This window comes from Ursus arctos, unplaced genomic scaffold (assembly GCF_023065955.2).
Source record: "Ursus arctos isolate Adak ecotype North America unplaced genomic scaffold, UrsArc2.0 scaffold_12, whole genome shotgun sequence".
Lineage (NCBI taxonomy): Eukaryota > Metazoa > Chordata > Mammalia > Carnivora > Ursidae > Ursus > Ursus arctos.
Genome location: NW_026622786.1, coordinates 44,288,302 through 44,310,824, shown reverse-complemented (window position 1 = coordinate 44,310,824; position 22,523 = coordinate 44,288,302). Strand labels below are relative to the sequence as shown.

At 36.3% G+C, this 22,523-nt stretch overlaps 1 protein-coding gene across 7 annotated transcripts in view; it reads right to left on the bottom strand.

The window, feature by feature from the left end:
* Window positions 1-265: 265 nt before the first annotated feature.
* Window positions 266-22,523, bottom strand: part of SLC44A5 (solute carrier family 44 member 5) — a 374,691-nt gene continuing 352,433 nt past the window's right edge. For all 7 annotated transcript variants that reach the window (XM_048220289.2, XM_057310554.1, XM_057310550.1 and 4 more), the window contains 6 exons: window positions 10,999-11,102; window positions 9,883-9,956; window positions 9,199-9,269; window positions 8,992-9,080; window positions 7,610-7,694; window positions 266-1,902 (listed from right to left, as the gene is read on the bottom strand). In XM_048220289.2, the coding sequence (XP_048076246.1) occupies window positions 1,796-1,902; window positions 7,610-7,694; window positions 8,992-9,080; window positions 9,199-9,269; window positions 9,883-9,956; window positions 10,999-11,102 (530 nt within the window). In that variant the 3' untranslated portion in view covers window positions 266-1,795. The remainder of the gene's footprint in view (window positions 1,903-7,609; window positions 7,695-8,991; window positions 9,081-9,198; window positions 9,270-9,882; window positions 9,957-10,998; window positions 11,103-22,523) is intronic.

The following is a 22,523-nucleotide window of genomic DNA, read 5'->3' as shown; positions in this document are numbered from 1 at the left end:
CCAACTAATTTGGGTTTTAAAAATCCATCTCTTATCCATTTAGTTTTGACTTATTTACTTCATATAAATTATCAGTTAAAATTATCAGTTTCAGTTATTTGACAATGTGCAGCTAGAGAAAAATGGAAATTTTTTAAGAGATATATCTAGATATTAAAAAAAAAAAAAACACCTTAGTTGATACAGAGAAGATTCTGTCAGCTTATGGTAGGTTTTAAAAACTAAAGCTTTTCTCCTTTTCTAGCTTAAAGAAATAAAAAGACAGTTTTTTTTATCTAAATCTTTATTAGAAGAAAAAAAACCAGATTTAAAATGATGAGTAACAACAAATTCATTAAATATTAAACATTTTAGTTATCAAAGATATTTAGACAATATGTTCCTAATATTTCTGCACAGCAGAAGCAGATTGATTATAGAGCTCAGACTATCATGTGCTCATGTGAGTTTGTTTTTGGCATAAAAGAATATCTAAAGTCACATTTAAACCAATGTGATCATGATTCTCAAAGCTTTCACAAATTATCCTATCTGACTGACATTCCCTAGGGGTGAATATTCTCACACTGAACAACAAACTGAATTCATTTTCTTTAAAGTTAGTAGTACTAGCAAAATTACTTAAAATTGAATTAGAAATTATGTTCCTCTTTATATTAGCACAATAGAAGTTAACATTATAAATAAACTGATTTCATATCAAAAGTTAAAAAATGAAATACATACAACACTTCTCGATGATCATAAACAATCATTTAAAACAGAAAGATTCAGTACATGACACCTGTGAGCACCCTTTCCAGGGGTAAATTTTCCCTTTGTAATTTCTCAAAGTGTCCCTTTCCAAACTGTAAAACACTGAGAAATGTAGTCTTATACCTATTTTCAAAGATCTACTATAGAAAAGATTAGATTTTTAAACTTCTTCCATTTAGTAAAAAAAATTAACAAGCATCCTTTCACTTTTTTTTTCTTGCGTGTAGTACACATTCATGAATGTCCACTAGGCGCAAGGGAAATTGTTTATGCTGCAAAATGTACTCTCTACAGTGAGGATATCAAACATACTGAAATGACAAGTGGTTTCCAACCAGTGAGCTAAGAGGAAAACAAATTCTTGAAGACTTGTTTCAATCACTAAACATTGCAGGTTTTTTTGTTTTTTTTGTTTTTTAAACAAGGTTTGTAAACTTGCCCACAAAAGCTGGGTAGTATTAAACAGCCAGTAAGGCACTTTGTCAGAGAGGACTAAGTAGTAAAGGCTGGATGATTGGCAATTTGTTTAATAGGAAACATTCTATACTTAAAGAGAACAAAATCTGGAGCAGGCAGTCCTTTTACCAATTTACTGTCAAACAGGAGTGGGGAAAACTTTAAAATTTTCTATTTCACTTTGTTGACCAATTTTCCCTGCAGAAGTCTTTTAGTTGTAATTTAAAAAATATATTAGGAGCTATCGATTTAAATAACGTTTCATTTTTCAATGTAATATTTAAAAGAATATGACCATATTCACTAGTGTTTTCAAAGCATCCTAGCCACTATATTTGAAAATGAATTCCAAAACAAAAGATCCTTAGTATAAAAATGTACCATGTTATTAACAATTCCCTTGCGACTTCTGATGGCTTCACATATTACAGTATAAGCTTTGGTATTAAACATGCAAATAAAAGCCAACAAGGTGGTGAATACAGTGTTCCGAACACAAAGCACTTTTGAAACGTGTGTTGTGCGGACACAGCAGATGAAGATTAGGTAACACACCGCTGCAGGATGACCACAGTTTGTACTTCTAATGCTTCTTAGTTTGCATACTTGGCTCGTTCAGAATCTTCAGCAGAGACTGACTCATGTAATAGGGCCTTTCAGCAGAGCCATCGTTTCTTTCTACATCTTCCACTAGGAGGAAGAACGGCACAGAGTAAATATCAAAGCAAAACTGTAAGAGAAGTAACGTCGCCATCTGCTGCACACTTGCTTTACAGCAGTTCAAAACTTTTTTTTTTTTTTTCTTTTTTAAAGAGCATAGTTTGGCATTATTGTAAACATACCTATGAGAAAACAAGCAGCCCTTGTCAATACATTAGTAGAGTATTATCTCATTCTGTGTACCGGGTCATATTCTGCCAATAGTGCATGCCTCTCAGATGCATGATTGAGGAAATAACTTTTACCTTCTTTCGGATAGCAAACTTACTAAAAACAAAACAAAACACAACCTCATCGGGTGTTTCCAAATTCACCTTTAAATTCCTGAAAAGTAGTATATACTCAATTCACTTTCTAAATTATTGTATTTGTTCAAAATTGCTTTTGTTTTGCCAATTTAGTTAGCATCGTTTTAAAAAATAAGATTTGTAAAATTTCAAAGTATTTCGAAGCCTTAAACTGCAAGTTTTGAGAAAGACTGTTTTGTAGTTACTTTAATCGCTTTGTAAGATAATAGCGTCTATTTTTTTCCCTCAAAAACAATGCTCATTTTTACTCTCTTCTACACAAAGAAGTAACGAGTGGGAAAAACTTTTTCTGACTAGAACTAAGTCCATAATATAGTTAAAACTTCTATACTTAGAGATTCTTCCTTTAAGTACTAAGGAAGTTATTTAAAAACACTGAACCAAATAGCATTTCTTTTCCTATGATTTTGTACCTGTGGGTTAGATCCTTAAAATCTAGCCAGCTATAGAATATGCCTCCATATAGTTCAGTGAACACTTTTCCTCTAGTGAATTTTTTGGTCTGATCACCGGTATAATGTTAAACACGTAATACATGGGCCCCTTTTAGTCTAAGAATCTAAAATACAGAAGAAGTTATGATTATTAGAAGTCTCCAAAGTAATCTTTGTCTTAATTTTCTGACTCCTGGAACAGCCAAGAATATAAGAATATAGGCAACCAGTTTCTTGCATGTTGATTTATATTTTATTCAAGTGATTTTCCAACTTTTATGTATCAGAATCAACTAGAGAACTTTATAATAATTCACAAGCTGCCCCACACCCAAATACAACATATCAGAATCTCTTAGGGAAGGGGACAGGTGTCTATTAGAAGTTCTCAGAGTGATTCTGATGCCTACAAAAAAAAAATTAGAACTGTGTTGTTTCATCAGTATGTATCATCATCCAACTACTCCTGGAGGGGATGTACTCCCTATCATTTTTTAACACTTAAGAGAGAGGTAACTGGGACACCTGGGGGCTCAGATGGCTAAGCCTTTCACTCTTGATTTTGGCTCAGGTCATGATCTCAGGGTTGTGAGATCCAGCCCTGTATTGGGCTCTGCGTTGGGTGTGGAACCTGTTTAAGATTCTTTTCCTCTCCCCCTTTCCTGCTGCTTGCATGTGCAAATGCACACTTGCTCTCTCTCTCTCAAAAAAAAAAAAAAAAAAAGAAAAGAAAGAAAGAAAAAAAAAGAGAGGTAACTATTTACTAGCTCTTGGTTTTGACCTCTGTATTGTTGGATAATAATAACCATCCAGAAAGATACATTATCACTCTTCTCTGAATTATACTTCAAGGAGAATGAGAGTGAAGAAGGCCCTTTGCCACGAGGTGAAGCCAAGTGACGCTTTTGACTATAACAATCTCAAGAAAATAAGCCAAGAACAAGACGGTGGCCATTATAAAAACCACTATTTTGTAGAATGAAGTCAAACAAGCTCTATAATCTAGAAAAACAGGTATGCTTGTGAAAGACAGAATCACTCTTCTGAAATAAATCCATTCCAATTTTCTGTATGGTGGGAATAGGAAAATAGGAATTTGTCTCTGAGTTAGAGACAAAAGGCATGAGTTATGTAGCCATTTCAGTTTTGTTCAGAATATTTTCACAGTGGCTAGAGGTTCGTATTATTGGAAATCATATCCCAAAACTCAGATTCAACTTTACTATGAATATAATTTCACTAAAACAAAGTGGGCTATGAGGTTCCCCAGTAATTTTTACCTAGCAGTGTTCTCCATGGAACTTGTATAACATTAACATCTCTGTTTGTTATGGTCTCGAATCACATACTGAAACAAAGGATACTTCCTAAGGAAACATTTATACAAGCTTAATCACAGTTGAGAAAGCTGTCCACTAGCTGGAGCAGCTGTGTAGCCATAGCACCATATTTACAAATGTAGTACCATATGCTGGTTAACTATAGCAATCTTTCTTATGGCTAATTGACTATACATTTATAGTACTTTCAAAAATTGCCTGAATATCCTTTACAAATATACATTTATAAAAAGAAAGGCGATCAAAGTGCTGCAATAGGGAACAGCACTCTGAGTTATAAAAGTCTCATTTAAAACACTTTTGGCTATAGGCTTTAAAAATATGTTTGCCGTTTACACCTTGCTCTTCAGCTGGGACCGCAGTCTATAAAGTATCCTAGTTTACAGAGGCTACTGGTACCTCAGGTGGTACCAGGTTCTGGCTTTTTAGGAATAAGCACAGAAATTTCACATTACTCAAAAGCATCATTTTCAAGTTACAAATGATCTAATTTACAAAAGTTCTATTTAAAAATGAATGTCACTGTTTGAGCTTTTCTACTCTTTCTGCTTCTGGGAAACTAGTTGCATCCTGTTCAGAGTTCCGTGCAGGGTAGGGGCTATGAAGTAGGGTTTTTCTGTGGATCCATCATTTCTTTCCAGATCTTCACCTGTATATGCAGCAGCCAAAGCAGGCAAAAGCAGCACGCGGCAGCAGAATTAAATGTATTTTTATAAATTGGAGAGTCAAACAGGGAAAAATCAGAGAAATTAGTGTTAGAAAGTCAAATATAAGACAGTTAGTACCGTTAAATTGCTGATGCTGGACAAAGTAAGAAACTTCAAACTCTGCCAGGAGGCACTGAAACTTCCTAAATCCCACCAATGCCCAAAGAGGTTTATTTTGATAGTTTAAAGGTTAATAAGGTCTGTCATGTCCTTTCAAAACTATGATCTCTAAATCTGTGACTCTTCATTTCAGAAAGGTAAAACACCACATCTTCTGAGATGAAGCCGAATAAAAAGTCTGTGATAAATGTAGAACAATAATTTAATTTGAGTTCAGAGTCCACACCCATAACATTACAGATGAGAAAACGGAGACCCAGGTATGTGAAATGATTCTCCTGAAGTCAAAAGCTCTGGGGCAATCAGAATGAGGTGAGGACACAGCCTCTTGACATGTCATTCGGCTCTTGTCCTACTTAACTATAAGGCATCCTGGCTTAATCTCCTCAGGTTGCATTAGAAAACTAGTGGCAGTGTTTTCTGACTTCATGTAATACGTGCAGTTACCTTCCTGCTTTGCCTCGGCTAATAAGAAAATGGTGGAGTGTTCACTGTGCACACACCTCTCGGGTGATACGGGGAAAGCACCAGAACGATGCTGAGGAGCAAGAAGCTGGCACAGAATTAAGCTTCCTAAAGATAGAATTCACAGCAGATAATATCTTTCAATAAGCATTCAAGTACAACTGAACTCTGTGTTTTCACTAGCGTATTAAAAAAGATTTTGTTATTCATAGCCTTTATTATGACAAAGGTAAGAAATATTATATAAAAACATAGGAATCATAGATTTATGGAATACATCTAAATTATTTTTCATACTTTTTTGGGAATGGTTGGATTATTGATTTAGATTTTTACATTAGCCCTCACAGTGACCTTCCTCAGACAAAAAGCTAAGGAGAGAATATGCTGGACACTGAACATTTTTGTTCTTTCTTCCTTAACCATATTTCTATATCATATATAGTATATCTATACTGTTATTACCCTTGAAGCATTATTAGGAAGCCTGGTATGGATCACATTAATAATCATCTGCAACACTACTTTTTTCTCATACTGGGACCAGAATTCTCATTGCCTTGTAATATTAAAAATATGCCATGTTTCTATAAATGCAGTGTTTGCAAATGGTTTGCATTTTTAAAAACATCAGTTGTCTGGCAGCCAAGAGAATAGGTATAAAAAGATATACATATGTATGTATAAAGGTATAGTTCCACACAATCAGAATTTGGCTTACAGCACCATTTAAGAAGAATGTTTTCTGAAGTAAGATGTTGCGCATAGTAAAAGTTGGGGAGGGAGGAGAAATATAATTTGGTATCCCTTGTTCTTTATTCTCAAAGACAAGAGTCTCCAGAAGGAAACTACTCATGTTCTACACACAATGTATTGAATAAAGCTGGAATTACACCTGGTTTTCAAGAAGTTGGCAATTATTAATATAAGAGGGTAGAAAACATTTCTTACTGCTCAAATTTAAAATCCACTGTCAATTTAAAAATCCATAAGATTTTCCTGAAGCTTCCAAAGACTGGAAGCTAGTAGCTTCCATGCATTTCCTGAGATACACCTTGAGAAACATTTTCAGTTATAAGAATGAGGAAGATCCTAAAGGGGCCTCCCACTATTGCTATGATTAGCGTCTGAGATGAAAAAAGAGATCTTTGAATATTTGAGACCTCTGTTTCAGGCACTATCATATTTCTATGCACCTTCCTCCATCTCCAACATGAGCTGAAGTTTGTTCATGTGGCATTTTGTGGATGGCTTTTCCTAATAAACCACTGACAGTGGCATTAGAAGGTAATTAAACATTTCTGTTCCATTTATAGCCAGAGAGAGAGCTAACTCATACGCACAGTTCTCCTGATTTCTGAATTGTCCAGTTATTGAAAATAATTTTTAAATGTTAAGAAAAAAAAAGTCAAACCACTTTCTAGTTTGTTTCCTTGAATATGTCTCCTGACCCCAGTGTAAAGTTGGTGCTGTGAGTTATGCCAAAAAATAAACTGTTAATTTTATACAAGTGGATCACTCAGTAATGCCCTGTCATAGAATGTTTTCTCTGCTTCTCTTAAGAGCAATGTACCAGAGAAATAATCTCTTGGAGGGTACAGCTGGAAGGCTAACAATTTGTTCTTTCATCTGCTGAGCCTACTTTCTCTAGACTGAAGGTAAGGGCAGGTCAAGCTCCTAGGGCACTAGCTTCTCCAAGGCTTTTAAGATGAGCTACTAATAGAAAACCTATCCATTAGGAGTTACACATGCCACATAGAGGCACAGCAAATAAGTCAGTGATGGAAGCTCTTAAGAAGTATTTTAACTCTACGCATCACAATTGATGGAGCTGTTTCCTAGACATTCTCCTCAATGAATCTAGTGTGAATTGGCCCTATGTGTCTGAAACCATTGCCAGCTTGGCTTTATCAGAACTATAAAGGCTCTCCTCAAAGAGTTCCTGAAGTCCAGTCTCAAAGCCCAGTTTCGTCCTCAGTTCTGTTAATGATTAGATTCTGTGTGCTTTATTATTAAAATTTGAAAATACTAAGAAATGAAAAAATAGTTTCATGCTAACACCATGCCAGGGAGCCTGACGGTCATTTCAGTAGCTGACTCTCCTGTGTTTTGCAAACTCCATTCTCTCAGCTGTTAAGGTTTAAAGAGCATCTACTAAACATGAGTCTCTTTCCTAATAAACACTATTTGGCAGTTGCAGCCAGGCCATAGCAAATCCACAAGCCAGCTAAGGACATGGGTCTTAACCTTCTTATCTTTTAGTTACTCTCCAAACGGGGAAAACACATATACTGAAAACTTACAGAAGCAGATGAAAATTGTATCAATGCACATTGCATAGACGCTGAAGAACCCATGTGCAACTAGGTAAGATCCAATAATGACTGTCTGTAAATGAGTAAAGAACAAAAGAAAATGTCATTAACTTGTCCAGAAGAACAATAATGCAGCTTTAAATGAAAGTCATGATGAGAAACGTACCCTTAGAAAAGATTTCAATATAGAGACCAAAAAAATCCAGTGATAACACTTTTGGGTGCTTTGTACTGGGATTTAAATGTATTATATTACCTGCCAATTTTCTTACCACTATCCCCAATGCATACCAAAAATATCCCAGATTTAGGATTCTATACACTGAGGCAGGAAAGCACGGGAGTTAACATCACACACTGCCTAGGCTTGAGTCACATGTTAGGCACTCACTCAACACGTTACTTAATCTCACTGTGCCTCCTGCCTCCTATAAAAAATTACTGGTGGGCAAGAGGAGAATGTGAATAATAATAGTATTTATCACATATGGATTGAATGAGTTAATTAAATCCTATAGATACTGCAGGGCTCCTACCAGGTCCTCTCCAGCTGCTACATCTATCCTCCCCTTGTTGGGAATGTAGGCTGCTGGTGACTGAGCGGCTTCCCTCACTAGGAATCGCCCTTGTCGCAGGGAACCACCTCCCCCAAGGATGCACTCCCATCCAGGGGGCAACCCCTGGCCAACGGCTGCCTGATGCAGCATACAGAGGCCTAATTCTGCCTTCAGAACTTCCTGTCAATATGTCTGAGGCCTCCACTATAACTGCAGCTTTTTCCTTTGCCCATGCCTGCCCTCCTCACTTCCTTGTTACAAGGGTATCTCAGGAGAACTATTCTAATAAACCTTCTGCATGCAATCCTGTCTCAGAGGTTGTTTCTAAGGAATCCAATCTAAAGCAGAATAAGGCTTGGCACAAAGTAGGACCAATGATGTTAGCTATTATTATTTTCTTATTCCTTTTATTTTATTCTCTGATAAATCAGTCAATATTACCCAGTTGCTATGAATGAATTGTGTCCTTTCAAAATGCATTTGTTGAAACCTAATCCCCAATGTGATGAATCTGGAGGTGAGGTTCAGGGGAGGTAATTAGGTCATGAGGGTGGAGCCCTCATGAATGGGATTAGTGCCCTTAAAGGAGGAGACAGGAGAGATGATGAGCTCTCTCCACCAAGTTAGGATACAGTGAGAAGGGGTCCCTTTGAAAACCAGGAAGAGAGCTCTCACCAGGAACTGAATCTGTGGGCACCTTGCTCTTGGACTTCTCAGCCTTCAGAACTGTGAGGAATAAATTCTTGTTTAAGCCACCCAATCTATGATATTTTTGTTATAGTAGGCTGAACTGACCAAGACACCAACTCTTACCAGCAAAGGTATCCAGTAGTAATTTAAAGATGTTGGTCCTTCTATCATTGTTGGCAATCTGTGTGTGAAGAGTAGGAAGGCCAGCACACCTACGTTGGAAAGACAGAACATGTGTATTATGTATTTACAAAGGAATATAGTTTTTTTGTAGCAAAGAAGTTTTTCCAAGTACCTTCTAAACTTATTATGTTTATTATTATTACTTACCTATACATCCAGCAACTAGAATTTTCCCCAGGATTAGTACAAAGTCTGTAACTTTATCCATAACTGCAACTCTGAGAATCAGAAAAAAGTAAGTATAATTTTGTGTTTAAATTACATTTGTCACTTGAAATTTATAAAAGTAAATAATTCATGAGCTCATTATGATGTGTCTTCCCTGGAAATTTTATTTGGCCTTTGTTAAATGCAGGAAATGAAGGTAGACCCCAGGAATGAAGTTCTGATTTATTTCTGATGAAGTGAACAGAAGATGGCATTGTGGGGCTATCAGGCTCTATTAGTTATGTCAGCCTCTGTTTCAAAGTTTAAGACACCCTGAATTTTGAGGAGGTTTCATTTCTTCCCTGCTTTTGCTCACTCAGACTCTGTCAATTTGTGGAGGGGGGAAATGGTAAGAGACATGCTGTTTGTGTGGAGAATTTCTTGAGCAGAAGGGATAATTAAAATCAATAAAATGCCAGTGAGTGTGAAGATGTAGACAGATGATGGAAGCAACATTCTAAGATATAAAAAGACATGGTGTGAGAGAGAAGATTTAAATCTATCCAATTGAAAGATAATATTCATGTCTGATAAGGCTACCATCAATTTAAATCACAACATGTGAAGTATGTGGTGCTCAAGGTTCACCAAATTGTCTTTTGCAAATTCAACCTGATTACTTACTTTAAAACATTTCTCATCAGCAGATTGAAAGCATCTCTTGCTGACCTGCAGAAGTTTTTGCCATATATTGCAATCTGAGGGAAAGAGTTGTTAATATTCTGGAGTCAGTAACATACCCTAACAAGACCAATAGACAATCCAATGACAGGAAAATGAATTAATTCTCTTATCACCCAAACAGCTATTGTCATTCCTCTTTCCATCATTTGGGTATGTGGGAGACCCGGGAACTGTATATTCTCAACTCTGCACAGCTGTCAGGGGCGTTGACAATAAGGTGTGCTTCAGATGCTATATGCCTGTAAACTCCGTGGGAATTCACACAGAGGGAGATCTTTTTCTCAAATCCCAGGATATGGCTTCTGTCTTTGAAGTGTTTTGGTTAGGGTCTGTTGTGAATGGGATAAATGTTGCAGCATTCACATTAAAAATCATTCTCAGGAAACCAGCACCTTTCAATACATTGATTTGCTGATTAAAAGGCTCAGTATGGTATTCTCATTGGAGGTAAATTAATGACTATTTAAATCTTCATGACTATTTGAATCACCCCTGCAGACTCTGTGTCATGGTGAAAACAAGCAAGTATCTTAAGGCTGTAGTTACTAAATTTTAGAAGAGTTATGTTTTTAGAACCCCTACTTTAAAAAAATCTCCATATTCCCCATAGGAAATAAGTAACACATTCAGTTAGGCCTTGTCAATTCCCACACATTTCAACATAAGATTTATAAAAAGAAACAGACCATTCCCTAGAAATATGTAAATCCCAGAAAGATATTTTTCTCACAGAGTGAAATGTAGACTAACCTCTCCTTCTACCAAACTATATCAAAGACACACAAAATCTTTTCAATCTAGCATATTTAAAAATTTCTAAGGTAAATAATATTTTCCCTCTTTAAAAAGATATTAACAGTAATAATGAAGTACAGTTAAGATATTATCTCAACCAGGAAAGCATAGCCCTGAATCATGCATGGGATTCACAAATCCTTATATCAACATGGTGATAAATTCAAATGCATGATGTAAAAATTGTTAGAGATGGAAATGGACACATGGGGTTTGGGTTTGCAAAGAAGAAATTTAGTAAATAAAAAATAATCTACTTACCATAACATAGGCATTTCTGTTAAAAAACTTTACCATTTTTTCCACACACCAGAAACAGCATTTCAGGCAGCATTGTAGAAATTTAGAAATGTTGTTCTGGGCCTCTATGAAAATGAAATATTCAAATCTATTAGTGATTTGTAACTAAACTCTATGATAAAAAAAATAGATCTTTTTTTTTAATTTTGGTAAAATATACAGTTACCGTTTTAACCATTTTAAGTGTACAATTCAATTATGTACAATACTGTACAATTCAATTCATTAAGTGCATTCACAGTGTTGTGCAACCATCATCACTATCCATTTCTAGAACTTTTCATCATCTCAAATAGAAACTCTGTACCTATTAAACAATAACTTCTCATTCTCCTCTTCCCCAAGCCCACGGTAACTTTTATTGTAGTTTGTATGAATATGCCTCTTCTGGACACCTCCTTTAAGTGAAATGATACAATATTAATCCTTTTGTGTCTTGTGTATTTCACTTAACAAAGTTTTCAAGTTTCATCATCTCATTCCTTTTTAGAACTGAAAAACATTCCATCATGCATATATAAATATATATATATATCACATTTTGATGATCCTTTTATCTGTTCATGGAAATTGGGGTTATTCAACCTTTTAGCTACAATGAATAATGCTAATGTGAATACTTGAAAGTATCTGAGTCCCTGTTTTCAATTCTTTTGAGTATATATCTATAGAAGTGAAATTGCTGGATCATATGGCAATCCTATTTTTAATTTTCTGAAGAATCACCATAATGTTCTCCATAATGGCTATACCACTTTACATTCCCACCAACAATACACAGAGGTTCCCAGTTTATCCTCATCCTACAGATACTTGTTATTTTTCATTTTTTAAAGTAGTAGCCATTATAATGGATGTGAAATGGTAACCTTATTACAATTTTGATTTGAATTTCCTTAATGAATACTACTGAGTATCTTTCCATGTGCTTATTCACCATTTGTGTATCTTCTTTGGAGCAATGTATATGCCAGTCCTTTGTAGAAGGGACCAAGGTGGTGACATAGGAGGCCCCTGAACTTCCCCCCTTCCACAGATGCACCTAAAGTACTGCTACAAATGGAACAATTTCCTCTGTGAAAAAAACAGAAACTAGCTGAGTGACTCCTACCACATCAGGCAACTAAAAAAATAACCACAGTGAAATGGGTAGGAAAGGATGAGACAAACATATTGTAAACCTCATTTCTGGCACAGAACCATACTATAAGGAAGATAGCCTCAACTCTCAGCCTCTTTCTGAGAAGTAAAGCATTTGTACAGTACATATAGGATTCCAGCTTTTAAGGCTCCCACCCAAGGGACAGGACCCCAAAATCTGTACCTCTGAAAGCCGGTGGAGTTTATAACCACAAGTCCTACAGCACTACAGAAAACAAAGCTAGTTCTTTACATGCTAGCACTCACTGTGGCTGTCCTCCCCAGGGCTTAGCACAGAGAAAACAGGGGAAAAATGTCCATTTTCCAGTCTTTTCCTGGAAGGGTCTGGACTACATAACAACCCACTGCCTAAGGGTCTGGCTTATAATTTGTAGGTGCTAGCTGCAATCCTTCATGGAATTGTCCAGGGGAGCTAGTGGGCACTTCTACTACTTTCTCCCTCTAGCTAACTCCAATTATATAATTAGGCCACAAACATCTGTTTGGAAGATTTTAAACATACCTACTGCCCTAGTTTTTGCAGCTGTTGCCCAAGGGATGATCCACACCTTCCCCAGCTCTGACAGCTAATGGGTTGTACTGAAAAGTCCCATGGGACTATAATGAACAAATAAGCAGTTTATAAATGGTTCAGGGGCACCCTCCTACAATCCCAGTATAGATGTACACCCTGGCTCAGTTCAGAAGGAATAGGCAAGAATACCCACTTTCCAGTTTCTCTGTGAAGAGGCTTAACTACATATTTTCCCACCTGCTGGCTGAGGGTCTGGCTTCTAATCAGCTTGCATATAGGTTCTGACTGTGATCCTTCTCTTTGGAACACTGGTAGGTCTTGACACATTGTGGACCATTAAGAATAACTGGTGGCTAGGACAATCACAAATACTTGAGAGACCAGAAGCTTGAGCTGGGCTGATTGATGAAATTCATCTCCTGTATGAGATCAGTCTGTCAACACCGGGAGAAGTGACTTGTTTTATCTAATACAACGAATCCACCATAGAGAGTCAAGAAAAAATGGAGAAAGAGGGGAATATGTTCCAAACAAAAAACCAAGATAAATCTCCAGAAACTGATATTTCAGAAGTAAGTGGTCTACCGGATAGAGTTTGAAATAATGGCCATAAAGATGTTCATCAAGGTCAGGGGAACAATGCATGAACATTGAGAATTTTAACAAAGGGACAGAAAATATAAAAAAGCATTAAACAGAATTCATAGAACCAAAGAATATGGTAACAGACTTAGAGAATTCAATAGAGAGTTTTAATAGCAGACCAGATCAAGCAGAGGAAGGGATCAACAAACTCAAAGACAGAGCAGTGGAATTCATCCAATTAGAGAAGCAAAAGGGAAAAAGAATGGAAAGAGTGATGGATTTACTGGACACCATCAAGCAGACCAAAATGGAGATCCCAGAAGGAGAAGAGAGAAAGAGAGAAAAGGACAGAAAGCTTACTCGAAGAAATAATGGCTAAAGACTTTCCTAATCTAGAGAAACAAATGGACATTCAGATCCAGAAAGTCTAAAGAATCCCAAAAAAGATGAATCTGAAGAGAACCACGCTGAAACACATACAATTAAATTTTCAAAAGTTGAAAAGCAGTTAAAGGTAGCAGGAGAAAAGTGACTTTTAACTTTTTCAGGGTAAAAAAAAAGTCACAGAAAAGTGACTTTTTCAGCAGAAATTTTATAGGCCAGAATAGAGTGTAATGATATATTCAAAGTGATGAAAGAAAAAAATTGCCAAGCAAGAAACTCTATGGGGCAAAGTTGTCCTTAAAAATTGAAGGATAAAGTTTTCCAGACAAATAAAAGCTGAAGAATTCATCCTCACTAGACAGACTTACAAGAAATGTTAAAGAGAGTTTTTTAAGCTGAAACAAAAGGATGCTAATTGGTAACATGAAAATACGTGGAAGTATAAAATTCACTGGTAAAAGGTAAATATATAGTTAAATTCAGAATACTCTAAAAATAATGGTAGCAGGTAAATCACAATTCTAGTATAAAGATTAAAATATAAAGTGTTAAAGATAACTATAATGACAATAAGTTGTTAATGGATACACAATGTAAAAAGATGTAAATTGTGTCATCAAAAATGTAGCATAAATGTGGGGAAGTGTAAAAATGTAGAGCTTTTGTACACATTTGAAATTAAGTTACCAGCTTAAAATAGATTGATATAACTGTAAGATATTTTGTGTAAGATATAAAACAGCCAGAAAACAATTAACAAAATGGCAATACTAAGTCCATAAGTGTAATATAAATGAACTAAATTCTCCAATCAAAAGACACAGAGTGGCTGAGTGTATTAGAAAAGAAGCAGCAGCAGCAGCTCTCAACTATAAGCTATCTATAAGTCTCACTTTACCTGTAAAAACACATATAGAATGAAAGTGAAGGTTTGGAAAAAGATTTTTCATGCAAATGGAAACCAAAGTGGGAATAGTTATACTTATATCAGACAAGATAGACTTTAAGCCAAAAACTGTAACATTAAGGTCATTATACTGTGATAAAGGGGTCTATTCATCAAAAGAATATAAAAATTGTAAATATTTATGTACCCAACATTGGAACACCTAAATATACAAAGCAAATATAAACAGATATGAAGGGAGAAACATACAGCAATATAATAGTAGAGGATTTCAATACCCCACTTTCAACAATAGATCATCCAGATAGAAGATCAAAACGAAGTACTGGACTTAAACTATACAGTGACCAGACAGATTGGACATTTACAATACAGTCCTTCCAAACATAGCAGAATACACATTCTTCTCAAGCGCATATGGAACACTGTCCAGGATAGATCATATGCTAGATCACAAAACAGTTCTTAATAAATGTAAGAAGACTGAAATCATATCAAGCATCTTTTACAACCACAATGGTATGAAACTAGACATCAATTACAGGAAGAAAATTGGAAAATTCACTAGTGTGTGGAAATTATACATCATGCTATTGAACAACCAATGAGCCAAAGAGGAAATCAAAAAGGAAATCAAAGAGTATCTTGAGACAAAACTCAACACAACATGCCAACATATGGAATGCAGCAAAGTAGTTCTAAGAAGGAAGTTCATATCAATGAAGATCTATATTAAGAAAAACAAAAGATATCAATCTGACTTTACACCTTAAGGAAGTAGAAAAAGAAGAACAAACTAAGCACAAAATTAGTGGAAGGAAAGATATGGCAAAACTCAGAGTGGAAGTGAAAGAAACAGAGATTAAGAAGACCACAGGAAACATCAGTGGAACTAACAGTTTTTTTTTTTTTTGAAAAGATAAACAAAATTAATAAACCTTTAGCTAGACTAAGGAGCAAAGAAATAAATACAGAAATGAAAGAGAAGATATTACAATCAATACCTCAGAAATACAAAGGATCATAAGAAACTACTATGAACAACTGTACACAAATTAGATAACCTAGAATAAATGGATAAATTCCTACAGACATACAACCTACCAAGACTGAATTATGCTGAAATAGAAAATCTGTAAAGATCAATTACTAGTAAGGATTTTGAATCAATAATCAAAAACTTCCCAACAAACAAAAGGCTACAACCAGATGGCTTTACTGGTAAATCCTATCAAACATTTAAAGAATTAATACCAATCCTTCTCAAACTCTTCTAAAAAACAGAGGAGGAGAAACATTTCCAAATTCATTTTACAAGGCGAGCATCACCCTGATAACCAAAGCAAGAAAAGGACACTACACAAAGAGAAAATTATAGGCCAATATCCCTAATGAACATAAATGCAAAAATCCTCAACAAAGTATTAGCAAACTGAATTCAGCAGTACAGTAAAAGGATCATACACCAAGATCAAGTGGATTTATCCAAGAGATGCAAGGATGGTTCAATATACGCAAATTAGTAAATAGGATGTACCACATTAACAAAATGAAGGATCAAAATCATGGTCATCTTGGTAGATGCAGAAAATTTACTTGACAAAATTCAACCTCCTTTCATGATAAAAAAATCTCTCAATAAATTGATTATAGAATGCCTTAACATAATAAAAGCCACATATGACAAGGCCACAACTAACATGATACTCACTGGTAAAAAGCTGAAAGCTTTTCCTCTAAAATCAGGAATAAGACAAGGATGTCAACTCCTGCCATTTTTATTCAACATAGTACTAGAAGTCCTAGTCGGAGCAATTAGGCAAGAAAAACAAAATAAAAGGGATTAAAACTGGAAAAGAAGAAGTAAAATTGTCTTTGCAGATCACGATATTATTTATAGAAAACCCTACAGTGCACCAAAAACAAAACAAACAAACAAAAAACTCCAACCTATTAGAACTAATAAATGAATTCAGTGAAGTTGCAGGAAAGAAAATCAATGTACAAACTCAGCTGCATTTCTGTATATTAACTAACTAATGAAAAGAGAAATTAAGAAAACAATCCCATTTACAATTGCATCAAAAACAAGAAAATACCTAGAAAGAAAATTAACTAAGGTGGGGAATTACTTGTGCATTGAAAACTGTAAGCCATTGATAAAATAAAGACAAGTAAATGAAAAATATCCTATGATCATGGTTTGGAAAAATTAATATTGTTAAATGTCCATAATACCCAAAGCAATTTACAAAATCAATGTAATTCCTATCAAAATTCCAATGGTATTTTTCACAGAAATAGAAAAAACAGCCCTAAAATTTGTTTGGAACCACAAAAGACTCTGAATAGCCAAAGCAATTGTGAAAAGAATAAAGCTGAAGGCATTACATTTCCTGATTTCAAACTATTACAAAGCATGGTAATCAAAATACTATAGCATTGGGAAAGAAAAGACACATAGATGAATGGAACAGAATAGAGAACCCAGAAATACACCCATGTATATATGGTCAATTAATTTTCAAAAAAGAAGTCAAGAATATACAATGGAGAAAGGTTAGTCTCTTGAATTCAATGGTTCTGGGGAAACAATGCCCGCATGCAAATGCATAAAATTGGACTCTTACATCACACAAAACAATTCAAAATGGATTAAATATTTGAATGGAGACCTGAAACCATAAAACTCCTAGAAGAAAACACAGGGGCAAGCTCTTTGACATTCTTCTTGGCAATGATTATTTGGAACTGATGCCAAAAGCAAGGGCAATAAAAGCAAAAATAAACAAGTGAGACTGCATCAAATTAAAAAGCTTCTGCACAGCAAAGGAAACCATCAACAAAATGAAAAGGCAACCTATGGAATGGGAGAAGATATTTGCAAGCAATGTATGTGATGATGAGTTAATATCCAAAATGTACAAGGAACTCATAGAATTCAATAGGAACAACACCAATAACCCAATTAAAAAAAATGGGTAAAGGACCTGAAAAGACATTTTTCCAAAGAAGACATACAGATGGCCAATAAGTACACGAAATTGTGCTCAACATTACTACTCATCAGAGAAATGCAAATCAAAACCACAATGAGGTAGAGGATAGGATGTCTATTATCCAAAGACAAAAGATAAGGATGTGCAGGTGAAGATGTGGAGAAAAGGGAACTCTTGTATACTGTTGGTGAGAATGTAAATTGGTGCGTTCACTATGGAAAACAGTATGGAAATTCCTCAAAAATTTAAAAATAGAACTACCATATGATCCAGAAATTCCACTTTTGCATATATTTCCAAAGAAAATGAAATCACTATCTCAAACAGATATCTGTACTCCTATGTTCACTGCAGCATCATTTACGATATCAAATGTATGAAAACGTGTCATTCAATGGAACAATGGGTAAAGAAAATGTGGTATAGATACACAATGGAACATTATTCAACTTTTAAAAAGAAGGAAATACTGCTTTTGCAACAACACAGATGAACTTGAAGAGCATGATACTAAGCAAAATAAGCCAGATAGAGAAAGACAAATACACATGATATCACTTACATGCAGCATTTTAAAAAATATTGAACTCATAGAAAGAGCAGAATGGTGGTCACTACAGTCTGGGGGAGGGTAGGGGAAATAGGAGAGGCTTGTAAAATGGTATCCATTTTAAGTATAAGATGAGTAAGGTCTTTTGATCCAATGTGTAACGGTGATTATAGTGATAATACTACATTGTATAATTTAAATTTGCTTATAGAGAACTTAAGCTATTCTCATAGAAGGAAGGAAGGGAGGGAAAGAAAGAAAAGAGGAAAAGAGAAATATATGAGGTAATGAACATGTTTATTACCTTGAATGGGGGACTCCTTTCACAATGTATGTGTATATCAAAAAACATGTTGTACACTTGAAATATATTACAGTTTTGTCAATTATACCTCAATAAAGCTGAAAAATTTTTCCATAATTTAAAAAATCCTTTGTTCATGTTGAATCATATTGTTTATTGTTGAGTTGTGGAGGCTCTTTTTTAAATTTAAATTCAATTATCCAACATATAGTACTTCATTGGTTTGGTTTTTTTTTTTTTACCATAAAATGTTGTGCTATTTTTTTATTATAATATTTTTTATTATGTTGCAGTGCTCAGTGATTCATTAGTTGTGTATAATACCTAGTGTTCACAACATGTGCCCTCCTTAATACCCATCACCCGGTTACCCCATTCCCCCCACCTTCTGTAACCCTCAGCTTGTTTCCTGGAGTCCAGAGTGTCTCATGTTTTGTCTCCCTCTCTGATTTCTTCCCATTCAGTTTTCCTTCCCTTCCCCTGTGATTTTCTCTGGTATTTCTTATATTCCACCTATGAGTGAAACCATACGATAATTGTCTTTCTCTGACTGACTCACCTGACTCAGCATAATACCCTGGAGTTCTGTTCATGTCGATGTAAATGGTAGGTATTCATCCTGATGGCTGAGTAATATTCCATTGTATATATGAACCACATCATCTTTATCAATTCATCTATTGAAGGGCATCTGGGCTCCACCCACAGTTTGGCTATTGTGGACATTGCTTCTATGAACATTGGGGTGCAGGTACCCCTTCTTTTCACTACATCTGTATCTTTAGAGTAAATACCCAGTAGAGCAGCTGCCAGGTTGTAGAGTAGCTCTATTTTTAACTTCTTGAGGAACCTTCATACTGTTTTCCAGAGTGGCTGCACCAGCTTGCATTCCCAACAGTGTAAGAGGGTTACCCTTTCTCTGCATCCTCAGCAACATTTGTTGTTTCCTGTCTTGTTAATTTTAGCCATCCTAACTGGTATAAGGTGGTATCTCATTATGGTTTTGATTTGTACTTCCCTGATGACAAGTGATGTGGAGCATTTTCTCATTTATCTGCCAGCCATCCATTGGAGAAGTGTCTGTTCAAGTCTTCTGCCCATTTCTTGACTAAATTATTTGCTTTTTGGGTGTTGAGTTTGATAAATTCTTTATAGATCTTGGATACCAGTCCTTTATCTAATATGTCATTTGCAAATATCTTCTCCCATTCTGTAGGTTGCCTTTTAGCATTGTTAACTGTTTCCTTTGCTATGCAGAAGCTTTTTATCTTGATGAAGTCCCAAAAGTTCATTTTTGCCTTTGTTTCCCTTGCCTTTGGAGAGGTGTTTTGCAAGAAGTTGCTGCAGCCAAGGTTGAAGAACTTACTGCCTATGTTCTCCTCTAGGATTTTGATGGATTCCTATCTCAAATTTAGGTCTTTCATCCATTTTGAGTTTACCTTGTGTATGGTGTAAGAGAATAGTCGTTTCATTCTTTTGCATGTGGCTGTCCAATTTTCCCAACACCATTTATTGAAGAGACTGTCTTTTTCACATTGGATATTCTTTCCCAATTTGCCAAAGATTAGTTGACCATAGAGTTGAGGGTCCGTTTCTGGGCTCTCTACTCTGTTCCAATAATCTATGTGTCTGTTTTTGTGCCAGTACCATGCTGTCTTGATCACAGCTTTGTAATATAGCTTGATGTCCAGGATTGTGATGCCACTAGCTTTGGTTTTCTTTTCCAAGATTGCTTTGGCTATTTGGGGTCTTTGTGGTTCCATACAAATTTTAGGATTGGTTGTTCCAGCTCTTTGAAAAATGTTGATGGTATTTTGATAGGGATTGCACTGAATCTGTAGATTGCTCTGGGCAGCATAGACATTTTAATAATGTTTATTCTTCCAATCCATGAGCATAGAATGTTTTTCCATTTCTTTGTGTCTTCCTCAATTTCTTTCATAAGTGTTCTGGAGTTTTTAGAGTACAGATCCTTTACCTCTTTGGTTAGGTTTATCTCTTTATCTCTCCTTCCATTCTGAATGACAGCCTTGCTGGAAAAAGAATTCTTGGTTGCATGTTCTTCTCATTTAGTACCCTGAATATATAGTGCCAGCCCTTTCTGGCCTGCCAGGTTTCTGTGGATAGGCCTGATGTTAATCTGATGTTCCTTTCTCTGTAGATAAGGAACCCCCTTGTCTCAAGCTGGTCTCAGGATTCTCTCTTTTTCTCTAAAATCTGCAAGCTTCACTATTATATGTCAGGGTGTTTATCTATTTTTATTGATTTTGGGAGGGGTCCTCTCTGCCTCTTGGACATGAACACTTGTTTCTTTCCTCAGATCAGGGAGGTCTCAGCTATGATTTGCTCAAATATATTTCTGGCTCGCTCTCTCTCTCTTCCCCCTCAGGCACACCAATAATTCTGACATTTGTTCATTTCAAAGCATCATTAATTCTTGAGGTGTTTCTTCATGGGCTCTGAGTTGTCTTTCTCAGACTACTCTTTCTCTGTTCCTTTCTATAAGCCTGCCTTCTAGATCACTTACTCTCTCTTCTGCCTCATTCACCCTAGCTGTTAGAGCATCCAACTTAGACTGCATCTCAGTTATAGCATTTTTAAGTTTGGCCTGATTAGATCTCACTTCTACACTTAGAGATTCTCTACTGTCTTTTATGCTTTTTTTCTAGCCTGATTATTAACTTTATAATTGCTGTGTGTTAGAAGACACTACCTCCCAAAACTGCAAAGAAAGGAAAACTTATCTATATACAAAAATAAAATTGAATAGTGAAAAAAAGGACTAAAATGAAGCATATATCTATTAAATGTATATGTAAAAACTAAGTTAAAAAGCAATTTAAAAACATAAGTTGGTTAAATAAACTAGTTGAAATGGGGAAAAGGTAAAAAAAAACAAAAAAAAAGAAGAAGAAGAAGAAATGGAAAATTTTAGACTGAAAGATAACCAAATCGTGAGAATAAACCTCAAGCTCAATATACTATTTTCCCCTGGTGCTGGAATTTTAGTCCTGTGGGATCGGTGAACCTAGTTTGCACCTGTTCTTCCAGATTATTTTCTAGGGGAGGGGCCTGCTGTGCTGCTTCTCAGGTCTTTGCCTGGTTGGAGTTGCACCTCCCCTTGCCAGAGGGCTGGGCTCAGTTGAAGCTGGTCCTCTGTGTGGCTTTTGTTCCCTGGAGGCTTTCTGCACCTCTTTAGAGGATCAAAATAAAAATGGCCGTACCAATCCCCAGCCCCAGAGCTGAAAGATCGCAGTCCCCCCTCTTCAATAAACCCTCTGGGTCAAATAGTCTTCACTTTTGTTTGTGCCAGTCTCCACAGTCTCCTCCAGTGCGGGGGCCCACTGTAATCCTTCAGTGGGTGGCCAAGGGACCTGTGTCGCTGCCTCTGTGTGCCCAGGGACTGAGAGTGGTTGTGGGCTCGTGCGCATACCATGCTCCACTGCTCTCGGGACTGCTGGGTGTTACCTTAGTGTCCTTTCCAGGGCCACTGCCCTGAGAGCTGTTGCTCAGTCGTGGGCGCACCCTTTCGCCTTTCCTGGGGTATGGCAAATGGCCGTGTGTTCCAATCCTTTTCAGGGTGCTCAGGCAGAGCGGTCACCCGACCAGCTCAGCTCATGGTTTATGGCAACATGGGCTGAGAGTCCCTTCTGGGCTCACCGACCATAATAAATTTCCCCGCTCCACTGCTTGGGCACCCCCATTCTTTCTGTGTCTCCTGGGATCCTGAGACCACAATGACCCACCCAGAATTCTGCTCTTTCCATCCCCTGTACCCCTTTAAGAAGGGGATGTCTCTCACTGGGGCAGATTTCTAAGGGTTCCAATCTTGCGCTCCAGTGTTATATCTCATTTTCCAGTAGCTAGCTTATGGAAGCTCCCTCCCCCTCCGTTTATCTTCCGACATCTCCCCACAGATTCACGTCTCTGCACCTCCTACCTTGCAAAAAAAAAAAAAACCCAGTTCCTTTTCTACTTGTAGAGTTCCAGATATATTTTCTTACATCTCAGGCTGAATTCATGGGTGTTCAGAATGGTTTGATAGACATTCAGCTAAATTCAAGGGACCAGATGAAATAAGG